This window comes from Oryzias melastigma, linkage group LG23 (assembly GCF_002922805.2).
Source record: "Oryzias melastigma strain HK-1 linkage group LG23, ASM292280v2, whole genome shotgun sequence".
Lineage (NCBI taxonomy): Eukaryota > Metazoa > Chordata > Actinopteri > Beloniformes > Adrianichthyidae > Oryzias > Oryzias melastigma.
In genome coordinates, this window is record NC_050534.1 from 11,675,814 (window position 1) to 11,697,508 (window position 21,695).

Consider the following 21,695-nt stretch of genomic DNA (forward strand, 5'->3'; position numbering starts at 1 on the left):
GTGTCATTGATTGCATACTTTAAATAATCCCGTCACTGTTCATCTGGTCATCACGCCCAAAGAGACGAGCATTGTCTCAAACAGCCATTAAAGCCTGCTGGTTGTCTCACCCAGCAGCGCCGAACGTCAATTATTAACAGCTTCATTCACCGCCTCTCCTTGGACACAGTAACCACCACCTGACATGTAAACAAAGCACATATGTGCAGTAATAACACAGATATCATGTCACCTGGATAGTGGTGGGTTGACAGATCAATAACGCGTCAAAAGGTAGACGTAAAGCTGCTGTGCTCAGGATAGGAAAGGTTCAGTTCGAATGATCTGATCAACGTCTGTTTATTCCGACTTTTGTTTGTTTTGGTGGAAACTTCCCCATACTGAGATGAATCAGGTGATTTCAGTGATCAATGATCAATCCTTGTTGAGTTATAAAACTGATAATGTGTTGTTTTGTTCAAAAAAAGATAAGAAAACTAAAACAAAAAATTCCACCAACAATTTCATTTAAAAAAACATTAAAAGCTGTAAAACCATAAAACCTTCTTTCATGCTTTTATGTCAAGATGAAACAGTACAGTGAGCTATTTTCTAATGACACAGTGACAAACTTAGCGGAAAAATTTCACGTGAAATCCAATCCTTCCAAGCCGACTAGGGTTTATCAACATACCAAATTATATTTATAGTGTCTCTTTATTTAAACAACCACCTTTCGCTGGATGAAATTACACCAGCAAGGTGCTAAAAATGTGAAGACATTGTTAGAAATGTGAACGGTCCAGAATTTAAGTTCTGCATTTCTCTTTTAAAAGCACATATGGAGAGATTTTTTTTATTTTTGCTTTTGTAAATTCACTAGTTTATTCCTAATTTCGTTGTTAGAAAAAACAGGAAGTTCTAAATCTTTCTTAACCTAAAAATAGTAAAGCTGATTTAAGTTAAAATGTAACCGACCAATGCAACCAGTTTTATCACGTGTGGTATTTTAAAGTCCTTAAACGCGACTTATCTTTTCACCTGAGCTACCAAGGATGTAAAACAAGGAGCAAAATCAATTTTTTTTAAGTTAAATTACCTAAAAAAAAGTCAATTTCAATAAAGGTTATCGTAGGTTCTTTTTTTTAACCAGTTATGACACTCGATGTCTCAAGAGTCATGTTGCGGACAAGTCATGAGGAAAACACCCAACCCACAAACGCCACTTCAATGGGAAGGGCAAAGATAAGCAAGTTTGATCAGGACTAAACTAGACACATGCAGATCTGCTTTTTTACATCCTTAAATAATATATATTTAAACTGTCACACAATGTTTTATTAAATTACCAAAATAAAAGTTCTGTGTTTTCTACAAAAATGTTTTTGTTCGGTGAAACTTTGAGTGTCATTTAATAAACCTTTACAGGTTTACAGGTAAACAGATGTTTATTTGCATCATGCATGCTTTCCTTTACTATATAAGGCAGAGATAACCTCCAACTGTGTTGGTTTACTTGTAGCGATGATTACACCTTGAGAAACACCATCAAATCCCTCGCCTTAGCATGATTACACACCGTCGTTTCTAACATGTACTTATCGTAAGATCTAAATAGATCTGATGGCTGTATTGTCGTTGCAAATAATCTCAGAAAATACCTTTTTTTTTTTTATTGCACAGCAGAATGATGTTGCTTGCAGGAATACAGCACTTACTTCCTCCCTTCATCCTTCTGCCTGCTCTGTATTCAGGTCACTTTTTCTTGCATAACAGCTCATTCATAAAACAGCACCACACCTCGGGGAGGGATGTGGAGGAACCTGTAAACTTATATAAAACTTATGGATGAAGAGGCTTTTTTTGCTTGATGATGCATTGATTCTGTGCAGCTAATGCAAAAACCTTTAAGCAAGTGAGGAGTTTGGTGAGTTTTGTTGAATTAAGTAAACGTTCAGGCCTGAAGATTACAATGTGATGACTTCACATTTTCTTTGGGATCACTTATGAGGGGAATAGTATAAGAATGTATTGATGGAATCAATTGATTTCAGTGTAGAATATTAGTCAAAGGTTACCGTGTTCACATCAATGCTCAAACAATGAATGACTATAAGAACATTCCAGCCCCCTGTACTTCTTTATGACTGAATTAAGCATTTTATGCCTATATGGATGCATTACTCTTAACATTGTAGCGTTTTTTTCTTATCCGTCAAGCGTACACTTGCAGTTTCCGTGAAGCCCAAGATGTTACCATTTTTCCAGAAAGCGCTCAACCGTCAACATGCTGGAATACTCCAGTAGTTTCTGAGAAAAGCTTCAAGTTCCCCAGGTCATGGACAGAACACACCCTCACCATTTCTGAGATAGGAGCCTTCTGACTACAGCGGAGATGTTTTTTTGATTTGTGCCTCTTTAAAAGGAAGTGAATCTTGAATTTACTCAACAGCAGAGGACATGTTTACTGTCTTTCTGTTCTTATTTGCTGTACCCGTCCATGGAGAACTAGTGTTTGGGGATAATTCTAAACAATATATAAATTAGGGGTTTGTCATAATATTCTTACTGGGTTCTCACAAAGGATCAATCTTTTATTTTCGTTTTAAGAGGCTGTAAAATGTTAAATTCGTCATCTTTTGGTGAGACGTTTTTTTTTTTAGATAGATAGAAAACTAGCTGTCGCTAGCACCAATGTGCCTGGAAGATACTTTAATTATTTATTTATTTTTTGTTGTTTACAACAATTTTGCACTAAGTAGTGGCTCTCCTGTTCATGTTTACTATTGTTAACACGGAATTTTACAGATAATTCTAAATCAATTGGTGTCAATGCTTGTCAAAAATATATTAATGTTGCACAAAAATGTCTAATATTTGTTGCTCAAAATGAGACACAAGTTGTGGGGAAATATTTTCCTGAAAAAAAATCTGTGTTCCTCGGTATATTTTAATAGAGATGATTTTTTTCCAATTATCGCAGTATCGCGATATCATCGATATCATGAGTCGTGTATCGTATCGTGAGTGATTCCCAGTCCTAATATAAATTCAAAAAATGATTTTTCTTTCTTCTAGTGTGTATGAATACTCTATTTCTAAAAAAAAAAAAAAAAAAGTGAATATCATAAAATATTGTGTGAGACTACCAGCATATTTGTGACACGGTGGTGGTAGAATTGTAATTAGCTGCTGTTTTGTTTTATGATAGTTAAAATTTTCCTGTACGTTTTTTTAAGGATGAAACAGCGAATTCTGATTAAAAAATAAACTGGTTTAGCTAAAAACACCATATGTTTTGTCTAGTCTGTGCTGCTTTAAAGTGAAGTGAATTTTGAGAACATGTTTACCGTCTCTGTTCATATTTGTTGAGCTAGTTCATGGAGAACTTGTGTTTATTTAAAAAAATCTTTCTACTATTATGTGTGCATCAAACTATTTCAAGATAAATTAATTAAATTAAAAAAAACACATGACACCTTGAGCTCATTAACATTTTCCTGTTTGTGGCATGGTGGTGGTAGGGTCATAATTAGTTGCATTTTTGCTACTTGATGATAGTAAAACTTTCTTTTAGATGTTTTCTTTGACTGAACAGTGAATTCTGAATGAATTATTGTCATCAGAGAATCTGTCCTCAGATTGACTTAAAAGTAGATAAGATTAGATAATCTTCATCAGATTAGCACAAAGCTCTTAGCTTCATGCTAGCATGTTTGGATTTGTGTGAGGCTGTTCACACTGTGATAAACTTGGTTGTTTTTATCTAATGTTGGGAGTCCAAGCTAAAAGAAACTCCAGTTTTTGACTGTAATTAGTAGGTAGAAAGGTTGAAGAAAACAAATTTAATTCAGTGTTGACTATTTTACTCAGACTGAAAGCAGAACTAGGTCCGTCACATCCCTCAATAGTGTCCATCCTTAATTATTTAAAGCTCTTTGTGTCAAAAAAAAGTTTAGAATCAGATTAGAATGGAGATTATTAAGATGTTTAGTGCTGGTTTAAACTTTTTTTTTAATTGAACCTTATTGTCTAACTGTTGCTATTCTAGAAATCTATTGTGAAAGTAGTTTAGTTGTGGCTCAGTTGTTTCCATTCTCCTTTTCTGGGGTTTTCGGCACATATCAGAAGAGCTGACTAATCACATGCAGCAAGAGGAAACTGAACGTCCACCAAACGTCCTAAAAACTGGCTTTGCTCAATCCACTGTAACCACCGACGGCGTGTCAGGAGGAGAGTCTGGCGAGAGTCTGGGCCCAACCTCCTCCGGTGTTATTCCTTAGACTAAAGCAAAAGCTTCCAGAGTTAGAAACCGATGATTTTCCCACGCTGGATCACACAAACATCTTCTGGCTTTGTTTAAGCTCCATTCCCATGATTATAGAGTGTCAGTGTTTTTGATCCGACTAAAGCAGAGACACATCAGTATATGTTCAATGTAGTGACACATTGTAAAAAATAGTAAATTAATGTTTTTGGTCTATGTAAAAGTCAATTATAATGAGTTATAATTAGTTAATTGTGGAAAATCATAAACAAAGCACATGTATGTTATTGTTTTAGAAACAAAACTGAAAAACTAAGTATTTATTTCTTTTTTTTTCAGTAATGAAGCTAAAATAATATATTAAACTATGAAAGTACCCATTTTTATTATTTAGAATTCATGTTACAATACATAAAAAAGAAAGATCAGGTCTTATATAGCCTAACTACCAATCTAAAATTTTGAATATTTTCGCCTTTATTAATACATAATTTAAAAAATTCTTCAAATAAAATCATGGAATCAGAAAAGTGTAAATTTGTTGTGGTTGGATAGCTAGTATAGAGCGTCAGATTAAAGGTGCTGTTTGTCTGAAACGGCTGCCACGGTAACAGTTTGGAAAAGTGGTATTGCACAGGACCTGGGCTCCTCGCGGCCACCAGGTCGACCACAAACCTCTCTGAATAGAATGTTGGATAAACATGGAGCAGACAGGAAGACGGTGTCCTCAAACCCCAAAATATGGGATAAAATCCAAATTTGCAGTTCTTTTGACTTGATACCGAGCAAACTGCTTCAATTGAGTTGAGATTTTACACTGTAGTGTTGCTGCTTAAATACTGACACTGCAAGTTTTTTTTAAATATTCCAAGTTGTTTACAGCTAACCACATAACTTTTTCTTATTCCCTCCAGAGGCGGTTTCTCTTCACGTGACAATATAATGACAGGCTCCAATATGCATCAACAAGAACTCATTGTCCCCTCTGGTTCTCACAAACAGATTATCATCAGTCTGCTATTGTTGACTTTGAGTTCTGTAAAGCCTGGTGTGAACTGGGTCAGTTGCTTTTTGTCCATTCAGCCGCACCTGGATTAAAGTCTGGCAATTTTGCATCAGAAAATTCATAAAAGTGACTTAAAACATCCAAACGTAAAGACTCACTTTGATGTGAGGGGCTATAAGCTAGCAGGAGAGGGTGTTACAGATGGATGTCGGGAAGAGGGGACGGGCTTACTCCGAGCTAACAGTCCCGCCCAGAACTCAGAGGTGAATTTCTAATAAACTAATGCCGCTCTACAGAAACTATGTCCTAGGAAACAACACCATTTTAAAAATTTTGGCTAAAAACGGCATTATCAAAGGCTGAATCCAAATTCTTCCCTTACCCCTTTGGCTTCCCCTACTTTTCCAATTGTAGGGGCATTTGAAGTGTCCAAAATCATTTTTTGAAGGGCGTCACACTGTGCCACGGAGAAGAAGTGCTCTGAAGCACAGAAATTTACATTTAAATCTAATTAATTTTTGTTTTAAAGTTATAAAATCTTGTGTCCAAGTGCTAGCTGTAACAAAGCTAATCGGCAACTATTGATGACGTCATCGACTGGGAGTGTCATCCGAATTTGAAGACACTATTTTTCCATAACTCTCCTTTTGAAGGGCTAAATGTGGGAGAAAGGGAAGAATTCAGACTCATCTATAGTTAAAAGACCACTTAAAAAACTTAAAGTAGATTAAAAATGATCAGAGTGAGACTCTAAGCTCTGTTTAATGCCGTTGTGTGTGCATCTGTGCGCTCAATTGACCAGGTCGTCTTTAAATTACCCATGAAGCACTTCCTGACTGTGTCAGCTGTTTGACAGATTAACACAGTCCCTAACGGGGAAATCTGAGTTGGCTGAAAAATAAACCTTGGATTTGTTTAGAGCTTTCTCATTAATTCTGGACAAGGACTTTTGATTTGGATAAAGTCCAAATTTTAGCTTAACAAATGTTGATAATAATAATTCTCTGGACGTTCAGGCTTCGCTAACAAAGCGTAAAGGCTTTTTGATCAGAGGCAACAGTGATTGGAACAGCTGACAGAAGCTCTCATCCATCTCTGGCAGCCTTGACCCCCTTTCAGAAGCTCACTTCCAAACTGGATAGCTTCCATCCCATGACAGGAACGCCCGAAACCCCAAACCACTTCCTCCCCTTTACTATAAGGTTTTATTTTAAACCAAATTGTCTAATGGTGCAGACAGTTAAGGAAAGCAGATCCAAAGATCTAATATTACCTCTGATGTCCGACACTTGATTATTCATTAACTAAAATTAGGAAGGCACAAATGGTGACTCATTGTTGCTTTGATATGAGTGCGTTCATGCTTTTATGGAGGTGATTTCTCCTCTCTCCCGCCTGAAACCTTAGCTCCGGCGCTGAAGAAGCGACTTATGGGTGAGCTAATCAGCTCAGGATTTTCTACACGTAATCGCATTTGGCTGCAAACTCTGAGTGGATCACAGTCAAATGAACAAGGAGATTAGACTCCATATGTGAGAGTCTGTGTGTCTGGGTATTTACGCTACACCTCGACCTTAACTCAAATGTGTGCCATGTGTGCTTGCAGGTATATTTTGAGCCCAACGTGTCGTCAGAAGGCAGATGTGTGAGAGCAGGAGCAGACGTTCGGCCCGGACTGCTCCATCTGTCTCAATGGAAGCTATAGGAAACCTGAACCTTCTTTAATCTCTTTGCACTCCAGGACTATGGCAGTAAACCACTGAGGATGACGCATCTATTTGTCTCTCAGATAGCTAATTTGTTTTAAAATAATCACATCGTTTAGTATATTTAGGGACATGACAAACTCCAGCATGTTCATCTCTATATTTCATCCATCCAAATTCTTCCACTCATCTGGGACCGAGTTGCGGGGGCACGAGTCTAAGCAAAGATGCCCGGACTTCCTTGTCCCCGGTCACTTCCTCCAGCTCCTCTGGAGGGATCCCAAGACGTTACCAGGCCAGCCGAGAGATGTAGTCTCTCAAGCGTGTCCTGAGTCTGCCCCAGGTCCTCTGCCTGTTGGGACATAACCAGAACACCTCCCCAGGGACGTGTCCAGGAGGTATCCAGACCAGATGCTCTAACCACCTCAACTGGCTCCTCTCAATCTGAGCTCTCTCCCTACAAGCTTCTCACCCTATCTCTAAGGGAGCGCCCAACCACCCTACGGATTAAGCTCATTACGACTGCTTGTATCCAAGACCTGGTTTTCTTGGTCATGACCCAGAGCTCATGACCATAGGTGAGTATTGGAATGAGAGCTTTGCTTTTTGGCTCAGCTCTCTCTTCAACACAACAGACCAACAAAACGATTGAAGCAGCTGTTGATCTCGTCGATCTCACGTTCTGATCTTCCCTCACTCGGGAACAAGACTCCAAGATACTTAAACTCCTTCTCTTGAGGCAGAAACATACCACCATCCGAGAGAGAGCAAACTACCTTTCTCAAATCAAGAACCATGGTCTCAGACCTAGCGGTGTTGACATTCATACCAACCACTTCACACTAAAACCGCCCCAGTGCATCTTGGAGGTTCTGTCTAACAGGACAATATCATCTGCAAAGACCACAGAGGAAATCCTGTGGTCCCCAAACCAGACCCCTTCCAGGCCCTGGCTGTGCCTAGAAATTCTGTCCACTAAGACTATGAACAGAACCGGTGATAAAGGGCAACCCAGCTGGAGTCCATCATGCACTGGGAACAGGTCCGACTTACTGCTGGCTATGCGAACCAAGCTCCTGCTCCGGTCATAAAGAGAACGGACAGCCCTCAGTAAGGCTCCCCAGACTCCACACTCCAGAAAACCCTCCACAGGACACCATGTGGGACGTAGCTGAACACCTTCTCCCAATCCACAAAACACATATGGATTGAATTAGCAAACTCCCACGAACTCCCAACACCCTGAAGAGGGTGTAGAGCTGGTCCACTCCTCCACGACCAGGACAGAAACCGCACTATTGTTCTTAGATCTTAGATCCTCTGTAGTATCCTGGCATAGACTTTCCCAGGGAGGCTGAGGAGTGCGATTCCCCGGTAGTTGGAGCACACATCTCTACATTTACGTAGTTCTCTATTGATGCATTGACACAATACGATCCAGGTTCAAAATTTGTGGATTTGTCAGTGTTATTTGCAGCAAAACTCAAGGAACCGAGTTAGTTTTTGCAACCCGTATGAGACTTTTGCAATAGTCTACTTTAGATAGTAGATATTCCGGCATAACAGCAATAAACACTCAGATACGGATATTTGTTGGCCTGCATGTGGTGGACACCACTCAGAGAGGCAGCCTGATAAGATAAAGAGGGAGTTTCTTACCTTCACAAATAAAGGATCCATCTAGGATCAATCACTTTGCTTCACTGATTGTGACGTTTTTCGCTTCTGATGCGATTGTGTTTGACTTCTGGACAAGCTCCAGGCCAAAGGTGAACGTGTGTAGATAACGTGTCAACATGGCCTGCACTCCTGTTTTTTATTTTTACCTGCCATATTCAAATGTAAGGCTACAAATGTCTGTAGTACTAGATTTTAGGAGCATCTACAATTCCCCAAACTCTACCCGTTTGTTTAAGGTGAAATGAGTTTGATTTGAATTCTACCACAACACTAAAGTGCAACAAGATAGGATGTGGTTCAGACATCCCTGTTAATGCTTAAGGAGTCATTGGGAGTGGTACTTATTCACCAAAGCGAAAAGAAATTGTGTCGCAACACGGATCTCTGACCCCAAGTTTTCAGAGTTCAGATCAAAGGAAAAACCCATTCGCTACCATGTGATTCAATCATTATACAAACAGATCTTCCCTTTTTTGTCCTCCTCTACATACCTCAAATGAGAGCTCACAGTAAAGAGGCTCAGAAAACAAAAGTCAGCAGTGATAAAAAATCCAATGAAAGCCAGGAGTCACTGACTATATTTCCCAACACGCCTGACAGAGCATGAACTCGTGCACATTTTGACCAATTTGACCAAAGTATAATCTAGCCTTAAAGCCTAATGCGGTATGGAAATTACCCTGAGCAAATGACAGGAGTCAGAGTGCCCCATAAAATGGCTGTAAAAAAAAAGGTGGAACCTAAAAAGTGGAACCTTAAATAATAAAATAAAAAATAAAACTTCCCATAAAGCTGCAATAAAACAATCATAGTGACTAATGATGAATAAACGGGAGGAAATTATTTGTTGGAATTTACTTGAGTTGATGTGGAGCTAAAGCTTATTAAAATAAAGCAAAGTCAATTCTTTTGGCTCTGGGATTACTGTTTATTCTTGTGATTTAAAAAAAAAATGTGTTGAGATTATGAGGGCTTCATCTGGAAAATCACTGCTCATTTCAGATTAGATTAAGGTATTGTGCATGACAATACAAATGAAATAAACTAAAATTGATTAATAATCTTCCATTTTTTTATTGTAGCAAAGCAAAAAGTGTTTCTAATTACATCAAATGTTCTTGTAAATTCACAGTTCTACTCATTTTTTCTCCTCTGTGCTCTGTATAAACGCTCATAATTACAATAATTTTACAAACAACCATTTTTTCTTTTTATTCTGTTTAAAGCAGGCATGTCCAAAGTCTGGCTGTAGGCCAAATGCACCCTGTGCTAAAATTTCATAAACTTAAAACTAAAAACTGTTTGTATGATTTTTTGATTGTGATAAACTACATTACATTTTAAAGACCCACTCCAATAAAAATAGCGTTTTTGGTGTTTTTAATATGTTTGTGTAGCGTTAATCTGATGATTTAGGACATATTATAATCTAAGATTAGAATTGTGTTTCTGATTATTTTTTTTTTGTTGTTGTTGGACCAGGAGTAGATGAAAACTCCCGCTTTGAAAAAGCTTGCGACGCAACAGCTACTGCCACGTGTGGGGCGAAGTCTCTCATCTCCGCTCCAATTCTTAAGCACAGTTAAATAGATCCGTGTTCATCTTTGTTTTCCTCGTCTAAACTCTCATCTGGCTCAAAACCGTGTGACTAGATAGCTCTAATATAGCGTTTTTTGTGTTTTTATATTTTTAATTGCTAGGCTAATGCTACCTTGGGTTTTTGAGCTAGTGGGAGAGACTATAAACAAAGGGTTGATGGGAAATAAGATAACTTCCGTGCCAACAGTCCCGCTCTCAATGAAGAGGTGAATTTGTCTTAAAAACAATACAGAATTTTACATTTTGGCTAAAAGCTGGGCAATCATAATTAAAAGACCATTGGAAACTATTTTACAATAAAAAAAATATATAGTTGAAGTGGAGCTTGAAGTCGTTGAAAACCTGTGGGAACACTGCCCTGTGACCCTTCTGTGACGTTTTCCAGCTCATTTCTGTCAACTGTAAATAAAATGGAAAAGTTGACAGTGAGGGCTACCGCTTCCAGGACAAGTGGAAATTGGTACATTTCTTCAGTGAAATATGAAACAACAGTGCCTGCCTAATATGCCAAGAAACTGTAGCTGTTTTCATGAAGCTCAATATCAAGAGAGAATATCAGACATATGCTAGCTACAACAAGCTAACTGGGAATGAATGGTATAAGAATTGACAGTAATTTTGGTAAAAACATATTTAGATATATTTGTTTTCTATGTGTAGAACTGAAACGTATGCCATTGCAATAAAAAATGTTCATTAAATAGTTCATTTGAAATTAATGATATTAAAAAAGTTAAAAAGAATGTCAGTCTGAATGGTTGGCTAGCTAAAATTTTCGCCTCACCAAATCTGGTCCTCTTTGCAAAAAAAAAAAAAAATCGATAACACTCATTAAAATTCATCTAAATGAAATTCATCTTGCCCAGAACATGAAAACATTACATTTGTATTTCAGTGGCTTCATATTAAATCAAAGATGTTATAGAAAATCCAACAATTATGCTGTTCTGGATGTTCTGTGAAGAAAATATGTAAACATGGAAACTCTAATTTATTAATTTATTTATTATTAGCTTTAAAGTCCCACACTGATGATGTTTTGATCTATTTTAAAGGTGTTCCTAGTGGTCTTTAAATTATAATTATGCTGTTTTTAGGCAAAAAAGTAGTTTTTTTTTTTAGAAGATGGTCTCTGAAAAGCAGCAGGAGTTCATCAGAAATTCCCCTCTGAGTTGTGAGCTGGACTGTTGGCATGGAGTAAGCCTGCCCTCATTTCCCATCATCTCTTTGTTTATACTCCTTCCCACTATCTTACAGTCTCTCACAACCACTAACCTACACTACTACAGACTTTTTCCGCAACATTTTTTTTGTCTGCTTCTGATTCACAAGGATTTGAATAAAGAAATACTTCGAAATGCAAAATAAATCACAATTTTCTTTATTTATGTCCTTCATTTTAAGAAAAAACATGTTAAAAACACAGCTTTCGTTGGCATGTGTCTCTAAATTTTTAATTTACCAAAACAATTGAGTCCAGTAAAAGTTTTTAATCATTGATACTTGTTTGTATTCATCTCATGAGATCCCACTTAGTTCCACGAAGTCTACAATGGAAAATACTGTGTTATTCTCATAACAGACTGTGCTTGTTTTTGGTAAAGCTGTCACTCCAGGCAGATGTATTTTATTTTCAAACCCCATCAAGGCAAAAAAGGACCAGTTTTATGCATTTTGGGGTAAATATTGGGCCCGAATTAGCAAACAAGAGGGTACTTTAAAAAAAAAAAAAAAGTGTGTCACATACAAGTGAAGCCATTGTGGGATGCAGCACCTAGCAACAAGAACTCTCATTCATAGAATTACATTATTTTTCTACTAAAACGCTAGTAAATTCATGCTTAGACTCTATTTGTCGGGGACTGTGTGTTGACAACGAGCAGAGGTCAGTTTGGTTCTGAAATGTTTTCTTTATCACTGTTTTGAGCAGAAGCTTGGCTCCGCCCACGGATGTCGGCTCGGCCAATCAGCTGCTCGCTGCCGTAGCTCTAATCTGTACATGTAAAAACTCTGTCCATTGAGTCAGCGGCCATGCGCAAATTGATTCAGAGGTGGTCTCAGAGGAGTGGGGTCTTGTTCTTATAAGAAGTCTCCCCTTGGAACTCGCATATATTTTCTTGGAGAATACAATCAGCATCTGGACTTCTTTTTTTTACGCGGAAAGATAATTTTAAGGATAGCCTGCTGGGGTTTTTTTCCCCTCTCTGCAACACCCCCCCGGTCACTCCTCGGATGACAGATCGTCTTGATGCTGAAACCAGCAGCAACGATGCGGCGGCTGACACGTTAACTCATTAACTAGTATTACCCAAATCACTTCGACCGTTTGTATCGTACAAGAGGGCAGAACAACTGAATCCCACGATGAAGCTCAAACCGAACCAGACAAGGACGTACGATGGAGACGGGTTTAAGAAGAGAGCCGCGTGTTTGTGCTTCAAGAATGAACGCGAAGAGGAGGTAAGAAAACAGTGTGTCATTTCTGTGAAGATTTGTATTTACGTTTTTCGTGGCCTAGTGATGCCTAACTGTCCAGTCATTCAGGGGAACTTGGTCAATGACAAAAGTAAAACGCAGAAAAGACGCCTGGGTAATATAAACTGGTATTCTAATGTAGAATTTAATTCTTATTTTAGTGTATATCTGTTTGTGTGTCGGTGCTCTGGTTGTGTGTTGTAGCTACTGTTGCTGCTGATGCGCCCTGGGCCATCCAGTTTAGGCTAGTTTGAGAGGCACGTAGTGAAAAGGGGAGTCTTGTCAGGGTAGCGTCAAACAGCGGAAACGGTAAACTTTCACAATAAAACGCACGGCCATAAATCCCAGTTTTGATAAAGCTCAGTTTATGACGTAGTGCGTTTATTTTGAAAGCGCATTCGGTTCACATCCTGTTAGCTGCTAGCTAGCTTACCGGGAAAAGCGGTGACCAGAGGGGGCGAGGCTGAGGCTCTACCTCCTGCACGTTTGCTTTAATGCCGGGTTTAACGTCAGGCTTTGTTGAGTGAGGGACTAAAAGTAAAAACCACCTAGTTATTTTTAAACGTTTCTTTGAAATGTAAAGTCACCTTAGCTTAAAAATATTTCATCCACGACCGTTCAGCACCATAACCCGCCTACTTCAAGCTGCGTAGCTAGAAAATTAGCGAATATTTAAACAAGTATATGAATAATTAAATTACTGGATAAGACAAAAACACAATTAAACATATAATTGATTAGTTGTATTTACTTTAGTGTGACATTACATTATTTTTGCGTGTTTCTGTCACGCCAAAACAGCAAAACATCAGGTGAAAGGTGTTTTTATGGTTTTTGAACCTCACAGCTACCCTTTCTAGGCCCACTCTCCCCAACAGTGAGAGTATTGTTGGACAACAAGTGCATACTTGGTTTACATAGAAACAGCCATATACCTAGTTGACCTATATTTAAAATAAATGTCAAGCAGAGCAAAAAACAGAAAATGATGTATTTTAAAGTTTCTCTATTTATATGCTAATATTTTTGACAGTCTAAACCTTGAAACTCAGTTATAGTAATCACAATCCGGGAACCTTTTGTGTGTGTTCTCCCCTTTTCTAAATTTAGCCCTGTCTGAACCGGGCCAAAACAAAGAGTTACACAATATACTGTAAAAACACAACTGCTATGGTGTCACTACACTGACTAAGTCCTGAATTGCTTGGCCGTTCAACAGATTGATCTACAACTGCTTCCTAAATGCCACAAACTTAAAGTAAAAACTTGTATGAAAGGATTTTGGTGCTTTTTATTTACATCCTAAAACTCTTTCTTTTAATTAAACAACTTTCTACTAACTATATTTAGTTTTTACATAGTAGCATTTGCAAAAATGACACTTTTCAGCATACAAAAACAGTTTGTTTTGGGGAGTACAATTAGATATATAATAGAGAAAATTAGAGAGAGAGCAAATTTCTATTAAGTTATAGTCTCTACAATTTAGAGACTACAACTTTCACATAGCATCCTAGCAAATTATGGTACTTTCAGTCTTTAAAGCTGCTATTTTTGGATTTGTATATTATGCATAAGCAATTAAATACTAAGAAGTGGAAAACTGACAATTTAAAGCATCAATTTTTGTCATTTTACATGAGTAACATTCACATAGCTGCAGGATAGAGTTTAAGTGTTTGCACCCTAAATGTTATGAGCTGACTCTTGCTGCAGGTCTGTTACTCCATGCCTTTAAAGTTTATTTTCTTTCATCAAGTCTCAGTATTTTTGTTGTTGTTTTTTTTAATAAGTGTATGATAAAATAATTAAAACAAAATTGGCTGCATCCATCAGATCCCATCTTCCAGCTTAAATGCTGGAGCTACTGCAGCAGTCGTACTAGAAGTGACATAAGACAGATATTTGCAGTGAGTGGATGCTTCACAATAATGGTTTTCCCTTCATCTGTTCCAGCCCCTCTTTTATTAGTGGCGGGATTCAGTGACGTTTGAGCACAGGTGCACATGTTTCTGCTCTTGTCGCCTGGTCTGGCATTTGAAGCTTTCTTTCTTTGACAGCTTCAGACATTCCTCTTCGGGGAGGAGGTGAAGGTGTTTATGTCCTCCAGAATATTCTTGCCAGTTTTGGGTGGTTTCACACCGCTTTCATTGCTTAAATTTTAGTTCTGAAATGTAGCATTTCCTTTTCCTTTGCGACTTGATTTTGTATTTTGAGTATCTTTTTGTAAAACATGACACTCTGAGGTTCCATTTGAGCCTCTTTCAAAACAAAAGCACTGTTTTTTTTTTCTGACCAGCCTCTGGCTGTAAGCGGATTGTTGCTTTGGCTCTCATGATGATGTGAGTTATTTTGTTTTTGGGTTTTGTGCCTGCTTTAGATTTTTGTCTTTTCTGTGTGAAGGCAGTTTGCAGGGATCTAAAAGAAAAGAGATTAAAACGTGTTCACAAACTAATAAAGACAAAATAGAAAAAGTTTTAGTTCAGACATTTATGTAGTGTTCATATCTAAATGGTTGGGGGGTGATACCCTAGCAACAGTTATCCAAACATAGTAGCAGAGTTTGGTAGCAGTAAAGTAAAGGGAGAGGGCAGAGGACTCTGCAGGGTCCCGGTACCACAACAACAAAGCCAGAAAAAGCTGCACTCAACAACCCCAAAGAGAACAAGTCATTTCAATGATCTAAAAACAGTTTTTTGTATACTTCATCCTACATATACCCCTTTTCTGCACGTTGTGACTTATTTATGATGTCCGAACATGTTTTTGACATGTATTTCGTGTTGCAGAAGTGCTTAGATGAAAGAACCTGTGGATGTTTTTTTTTTTTTTTTTCTGAAAAAAATTCTCTCCTTGGTAACGGCTGAAAATGGAATAAGTGGAGCAGAGACGTCCTTTTTGTCCTCCCTGGCCCGGAAGCTGAGCAGCTCTTGTTTTGTACACATTCCACCCAGTTGACTTTAGATGCATCCACATCAGGAGACTCCTTTAAAGCTCCTGCTGGGTGCAGATCGGATCACTGGGACGGACTCGGAGAGACGGAGAGGCTTTGCTCCATGGAAATCTTTTAATTTAATACTCATTAGTTGGTGGCATCTTATTTTCTTATCCTCATTTATTGAATTTTTATCTGTCTCCTTTGTATTTTATTGGCTGTTGTGATTTTATGCTGTTTTCTTTTTTAATTTTTGTTCTTAATTTGCTCAGATTAACTTTTTTTTAATTGTAAAGCACTTTGGGATTCTGATGGTGTTGTAAAGTGCTACAGAAATACATTTTCTATTTTATTTTATTCTATTTTTCAACTTACAGCACATGACATCAAAAAAAAGCAAAAGAGAGCAAAATGAGCATTTTATGGACACAATTTAGTATTTTATTGGCAAAAATTAGCATTTTTTTTGCACACAAATTAGTATTTTCTGGACACAAGTTAGTAGTAGAAATTGATAACTCTAAAACAGTAATTTTACACTAATATTTGCCAGAAAAGTACTAATTTGTGTGCACAAAATCCGTATTTGCGCCCACAACAAAGTACTAATTTGTGCACAATGAAATGCTAATTAAAGTCCACACAATGACAGCTGTGCCTATAATGCTAATTTCTGCACACCTAATGCTAATTTGTGGGCAAAAAAATGCAAGTTGTACCCACAAAATGCTAATTTGTGTTCAACAAATCCAAATCGTACCTATAAAAGGCTAAATTGTGTTCACAAAATGCGGGTTTACACCCACAAAAGAACTCATTTGTGCACACTAAAGGCTAAATTGTGTGCATATAATGCTAATTTGTGTGCAAAAATACAAGTAGTGCCCACAAAGTGCTAAATTGTGTCCAAAATGATAAATTGTTCCCACAGAATGCCAAGTTGTGTTTACAAAATGGTGAACTATGTGCACAAAATCATCAACTGTACCCACAAATTGCTTATTTGGGTGCACAAAAGGCTAAGTTGTGCCCACAAAATCATAAACTGTGAGCACAAAATTTTAAACAGTACTTGGAAATGCTAATTTTTTTGCATATAATAATCAAATCTACCCACAGAATGCTTAACTTTGTGCACATAATGACAAACTGTACCCTCAAAATGATCATTTGTGTGCACAAAATACACATTTTTGAGCAAAAAATATAAATTTGCACCAAAAAAAAAATGCCAGCCACCACAAAATGCTAATAAATTGCTAATTTGCGACCACAAAATGCAAATTATGCCCATAAAATACTAATTTGTGACAAAAAATGATTAATTTAAGAACTTTAGAAAATACATTTGTAAATGTTGTACACAGGGCTCCATATTCTATCCTTAAAAACATACATATATTTTTTTATCTCTAGCACAAAAAATCTTGTACCACATAAATAAAAGTAAAGTCATCATTGCAGATCATTTATGTGTTGAAAGTTTTTTTCGATATCATAAAAACATAGATCTATATATTGTTTCATCTTAAGCCTTTGTCATATCTCTCAAATGTTTTCCACTTAAAGGTCATGGAGTTCAAGTTTGCATTCCTCTGATTAGATCTCTGAGAAAATGTCTTTCTTCGACATATGGAACCTCCCGTACGCAGCTTAAGGCTAACACAAGGTGCGATATTTCCCCGCAGCTTGTTTAATGAGCTTGCCTCAGCCTGTTCCACATTTCCCCGACATTTTCATCAACCTGCGACGGCAGGTGACGAGGTCAGGGGAGCACAGCACGTGAGGAAAGCCGCAGCCAACTCAGCCGGCAACCGCTTTGGCCTTCAGCCAGCGTTTGACCTCCTCAGAGGCAGAGGATTCATCAGAAGGCCTGCAGCCACAATCCCATTAGAGGGTGAAAGGGAAGCTATGTGAAGGCTGAGTTTGGATTAAGTGACAGGCTGACTCCAGTGGTGGATTACTGGTGATCAGCTGTGAGGTGGAGGTAGATGTCACCATCTGTTGCTGAAGCTTCCTGGCATCTGTGTGTGTGTACATTCACTTCTCAGAGTTCATGACAGAACCGCGCCTTCATGAGTTCATAACTCCGTGTCTTGACCCTCTGGTGTAATCCAGTGATTCACATCTTGTATCTCTGCTCATGACAGACCTGCATTTGATTGATTTGCACCGTATAAAAGTGATAATGACCGACGCGCTCGCGTCTGTTTTGATTTCTTGCGCGCCGGCTGCCAAGAAACCGCATCCGATCTGTACTCTGTACTCTGTACTCTGCAGCCGCGGTGTAATATGAGTCCTCGCGGGCAGAAGGGAAGCTCCGAGTGAGATTTGGCGGCTCGTGCGGGGTTTATGCGCTTCGTTTGCCAGGGACATGTGACTAAACCACATTAACTGAACTGCAAACATCCAGTTAAAATAATAATAAGGACATCACCCAACAAAAGAACAGTTTAATCTATTCTGTTCTGACCTTTTTGTGGGTTGTTTGTCTTCCAAAGGTTCTGTTGGTCAGCAGTAGTCGGCACCCGGATCAGTGGATCGTTCCTGGAGGAGGGATGGAGCCAGAAGAAGAGCCGTGTGGTGCAGCCGTACGAGAGGTGTTTGAGGAGGCGAGTACTTTAGGGAGTAATATCATGTTAAAAGTCATACATTTAATTGAAAAAATATTTTATTTATCAGGGACAGTCCACATGAAAAGCATCATTGTAGAATTAGCTCAGCAGATATTTTTCTTCTGTTAAGATATTAAAATAATTCATTATTAATAATAATTATTATTAATTTCTACCTAAAAAGCTGAAAATAGCAATTAAAAATGGCATAAATGTATTTTTATCTTTAATTTGGATTCAGATTTATCGACCATTCACTCTGATAAAGCAACAAAGGAAACTAAAATGATGAATAAAGTTCTTTTCCTATAAAGTACAATAATTCCACCTTAAGTTGAACTGTTTTTTTTAAGAGATGCAGTCATTTCACAACATAAAATCATAATATTTATTATATCATAATATCATAGAATCAGTATTGTTTAGCAAATATTATTTTAGATTTTTGTCAGTCTAGGTATTACCAATAATTTCCAGAATTTATTTGATTACGATTCTTTTTTTATTCTTATGATCCACTCAATTAGATTCAATTCAATTTTCAGTTTAAATGGTTTACAAATTTATACACATTTTTTTTTAATTTGTTAATAATCTATATATGTTTTGAAGATTTTTATATTAATCTGATACAGTTCACATACTGTAAAATGTATTAGTGAAATAATAATGAGATTGTTGATACCATACAGTGTTACATGGATTCCCAAACAGAAAAGCTCCAACAATTGTTCTGCTTCTCCTGAAAGGGAGTTTTAGTTTGTCCACTAGGTGGCGATCACGCCATAGCATTACACCTTATTCTGGAAGAAGAAGAAAATATGAGCAAAAAACAGTGCTTTAGACCACAAACGGTTACTTTAAATAAACATTTCCTTAAAATACATGTCTGTAAGTAAATAATGTTCATTTAGTCAGCAATGTATGTTTAGGTTGACCGAGCGTTAGCATTAGCCGTCCTATGAGAAATCCCATTATACGTTAGCATTGAGTTAGCAGACTTGAGCCCTAGATTTTTGTCTACAACCTATAAAACTTCTAAATTTAATTTATCAATTTAATATTTTTCTTTTTTGGCCAAACAGAACTGCCTTTATTCCTTTTTATTGTAGGATTTTGTAATTTTATTATTAAAAGTTCCATTCTTGTCTATTTGGAGCACAAACTATGTGTAATTTAGTCATAAAAAAGTGGTTTTAGTTGTAAAATTGAAAAACAAATTCATTAAGTATCAAATCCGGTTGATTTGTAAGTTGAGTCAGTGTGAACGTGTAAATCAAAATTGAATTAAATTACTATTTTGACGGGGATACCCTCCCCTCACCCTAATTACATATTAATATTAATAGCTTTTCTGTTGCTAAGCATCACAACACTGAGTGGTAATTCTTTATACTGCCACCAGGGGGCACCAAATTAATATTTTTTCCCTAATAGAATGAAGCTTGAACATGAAGTAGTCCTCCCTCATGGCTCCAGAGGGACCCCCCATCACCGGCGGGGGGTGACACGCTGGCATTTCAGAGGTCACGCCGGTCGAGAGTCACATGCTTTCAGGAGCGTCAGGAGTCTAAACCTGGCCCTTCCCTGTAATGTTGCACATTCACAGAACCGTCAGCCGGTCTAGTTGGACACGCCGCTGGCAGAGCCGCACTTGTGAAGCATGCTGGGAAAGAAAGAGGACAGATATCTCATGTCTTGACAGTTATTTGAGTCAGCCGAGAACATCTGAATTAGTAAAAGGATTTGTGGAAATAGACACATGTACCTTTCAATACTAATACACTTGAAGGTGAACAGCAGGGTATACAATATGAAAAATCTATTTAAAAGTTAAACTTAACAAAAGTTCCAATTTTGAATATTAAAATAAGGCTCAGTTCACTTTATTCTGACAGATTGCAAGCCTTCCTTCACACAAAGAAATGGAACAATAAATGTATTTAATTCACTCCTCAGGCTGGCGTGAAGGGCAAGCTCGGCCGTCTTCTTGGCGTATTTGAGGTAATTAAAACACTAATTTTAAAAGTGATCATTTTTTACATATTTTTTCCTGATTTTTAACCGTTTCATCCTTACAGCAAAACCAGGATCGGAAGCACCGAACATACGTGTACGTGCTGACCGTCACCGAGACGCTGGAGGATTGGGAAGACTCGGTCAATATAGGTAAAGAAAATGTCGACATTTACGACTCATACCCCTCCGCTTGCTGCACTGACCGACATATGGCTGGTGTTATTTATTAGGAGGCTGGAGGACTGCCTGGTAACTATATGGGTATGAAGTGATGACAGGCGACTGTAAATCTGTGAGACGGAGCTTGGCTGTACTTTTACTGAGCTGAAGTAAACTGCAGCTGCTCAGGCTGCCAGTACCCAGCTTATGATGAGGTGTTCAGGGGAAAACATTTGAACTTGAATTTCTATCACCACTTTTTTTTTTTTTTTGTGTGCCAACCTTTACAAGGTGATTTCTTTTAGTCATTTTTATTGACTTTTTAGTGTTATTTTTCTTTTTTTTTAATGTAAAATTGCATCAATTCAGTAGATATTTAAGCAAAAAGTTCATTTTTTTTGTTGATTTTTAGTGATAATTTGTTACTTTAGCTCACATTTTTTTCTAAAATTAATATTTAAGAGTTTGCATTAATCAACACATCAGTAAATATTAATATATTGTCACAAACATTTTTTTTTCAACATTTATTGATTGAAGCAATTTGCGTGCTCTGTCGCCCCCTGCAGGCCGTAAGCGGGAGTGGTTCACCGTGGAGGAGGCCATCAAAGTGCTGCAGAGCCACAAGCCCGTACACGCCGAGTACCTCCGGAGGCTGCAGCTCAGCTGCTCCCCCACCAACGGGAACTCCATCCTCCCGACCCCGCCAACGAACGACATCTACCCTCATTACGGCACAAACGCCAACACGCCCTCCACGGGGATGTGCTGGGCTCTCCCCGCAGACAGGACTGCCCCCTAAACCTCGGCTCGCTCCCCCCCTAAAGCCTGTACAGTCTCCTGCATGAATCTGTTCTCAGAGTCGTGGATCACCTGTATTTAAAACTTCTAATCATAGCTGCAAGACTGACCAAAGCCGCTGGCAGAACTCTGATGAAGCGTTTGTGAAGCCGACACAAGGATATGACTAACTCCTGGACATTTCTACTGACTCTTGTTTGTGGAAAAAAAGAATGCCTTACAGAAACTGTATGAATGTTGTATTTGGGTTCTTTTAGTTCACTTTTTACTTTGTAGCAGTGCTGCATAGCTTCTTAAGGTTAAGTGGGCCCTACAGCACATCGGTTTGCAGAATGTCTCCAGGTATTCTCCTTTTATCCACCCGTACTCGTATTACCAAATGTATTATGATGCACCTAAGCATTTCAGGAATTTCTATTTTATATCAATTTGGATTTTTTTTTTTTTTTTTTTT

General features: G+C 37.9%; 1 protein-coding gene across 1 annotated transcript; it reads left to right on the top strand.

Moving 5' to 3' along the window:
* The first annotated feature begins 11,416 nt into the window (after positions 1-11,416).
* Positions 11,417-21,684, top strand: nudt4b (nudix (nucleoside diphosphate linked moiety X)-type motif 4b). The gene is made up of 5 exons (XM_024289688.2): positions 11,417-12,697; positions 18,149-18,259; positions 20,222-20,266; positions 20,344-20,431; positions 21,010-21,684. The coding sequence occupies exons 1-5, from the start codon at positions 12,602-12,604 to the stop codon at positions 21,240-21,242; spliced, it is 573 nt and encodes a 190-aa protein (XP_024145456.1). The 5' UTR covers positions 11,417-12,601; the 3' UTR covers positions 21,243-21,684.
* The last annotated feature ends 11 nt before the right edge of the window (positions 21,685-21,695 follow it).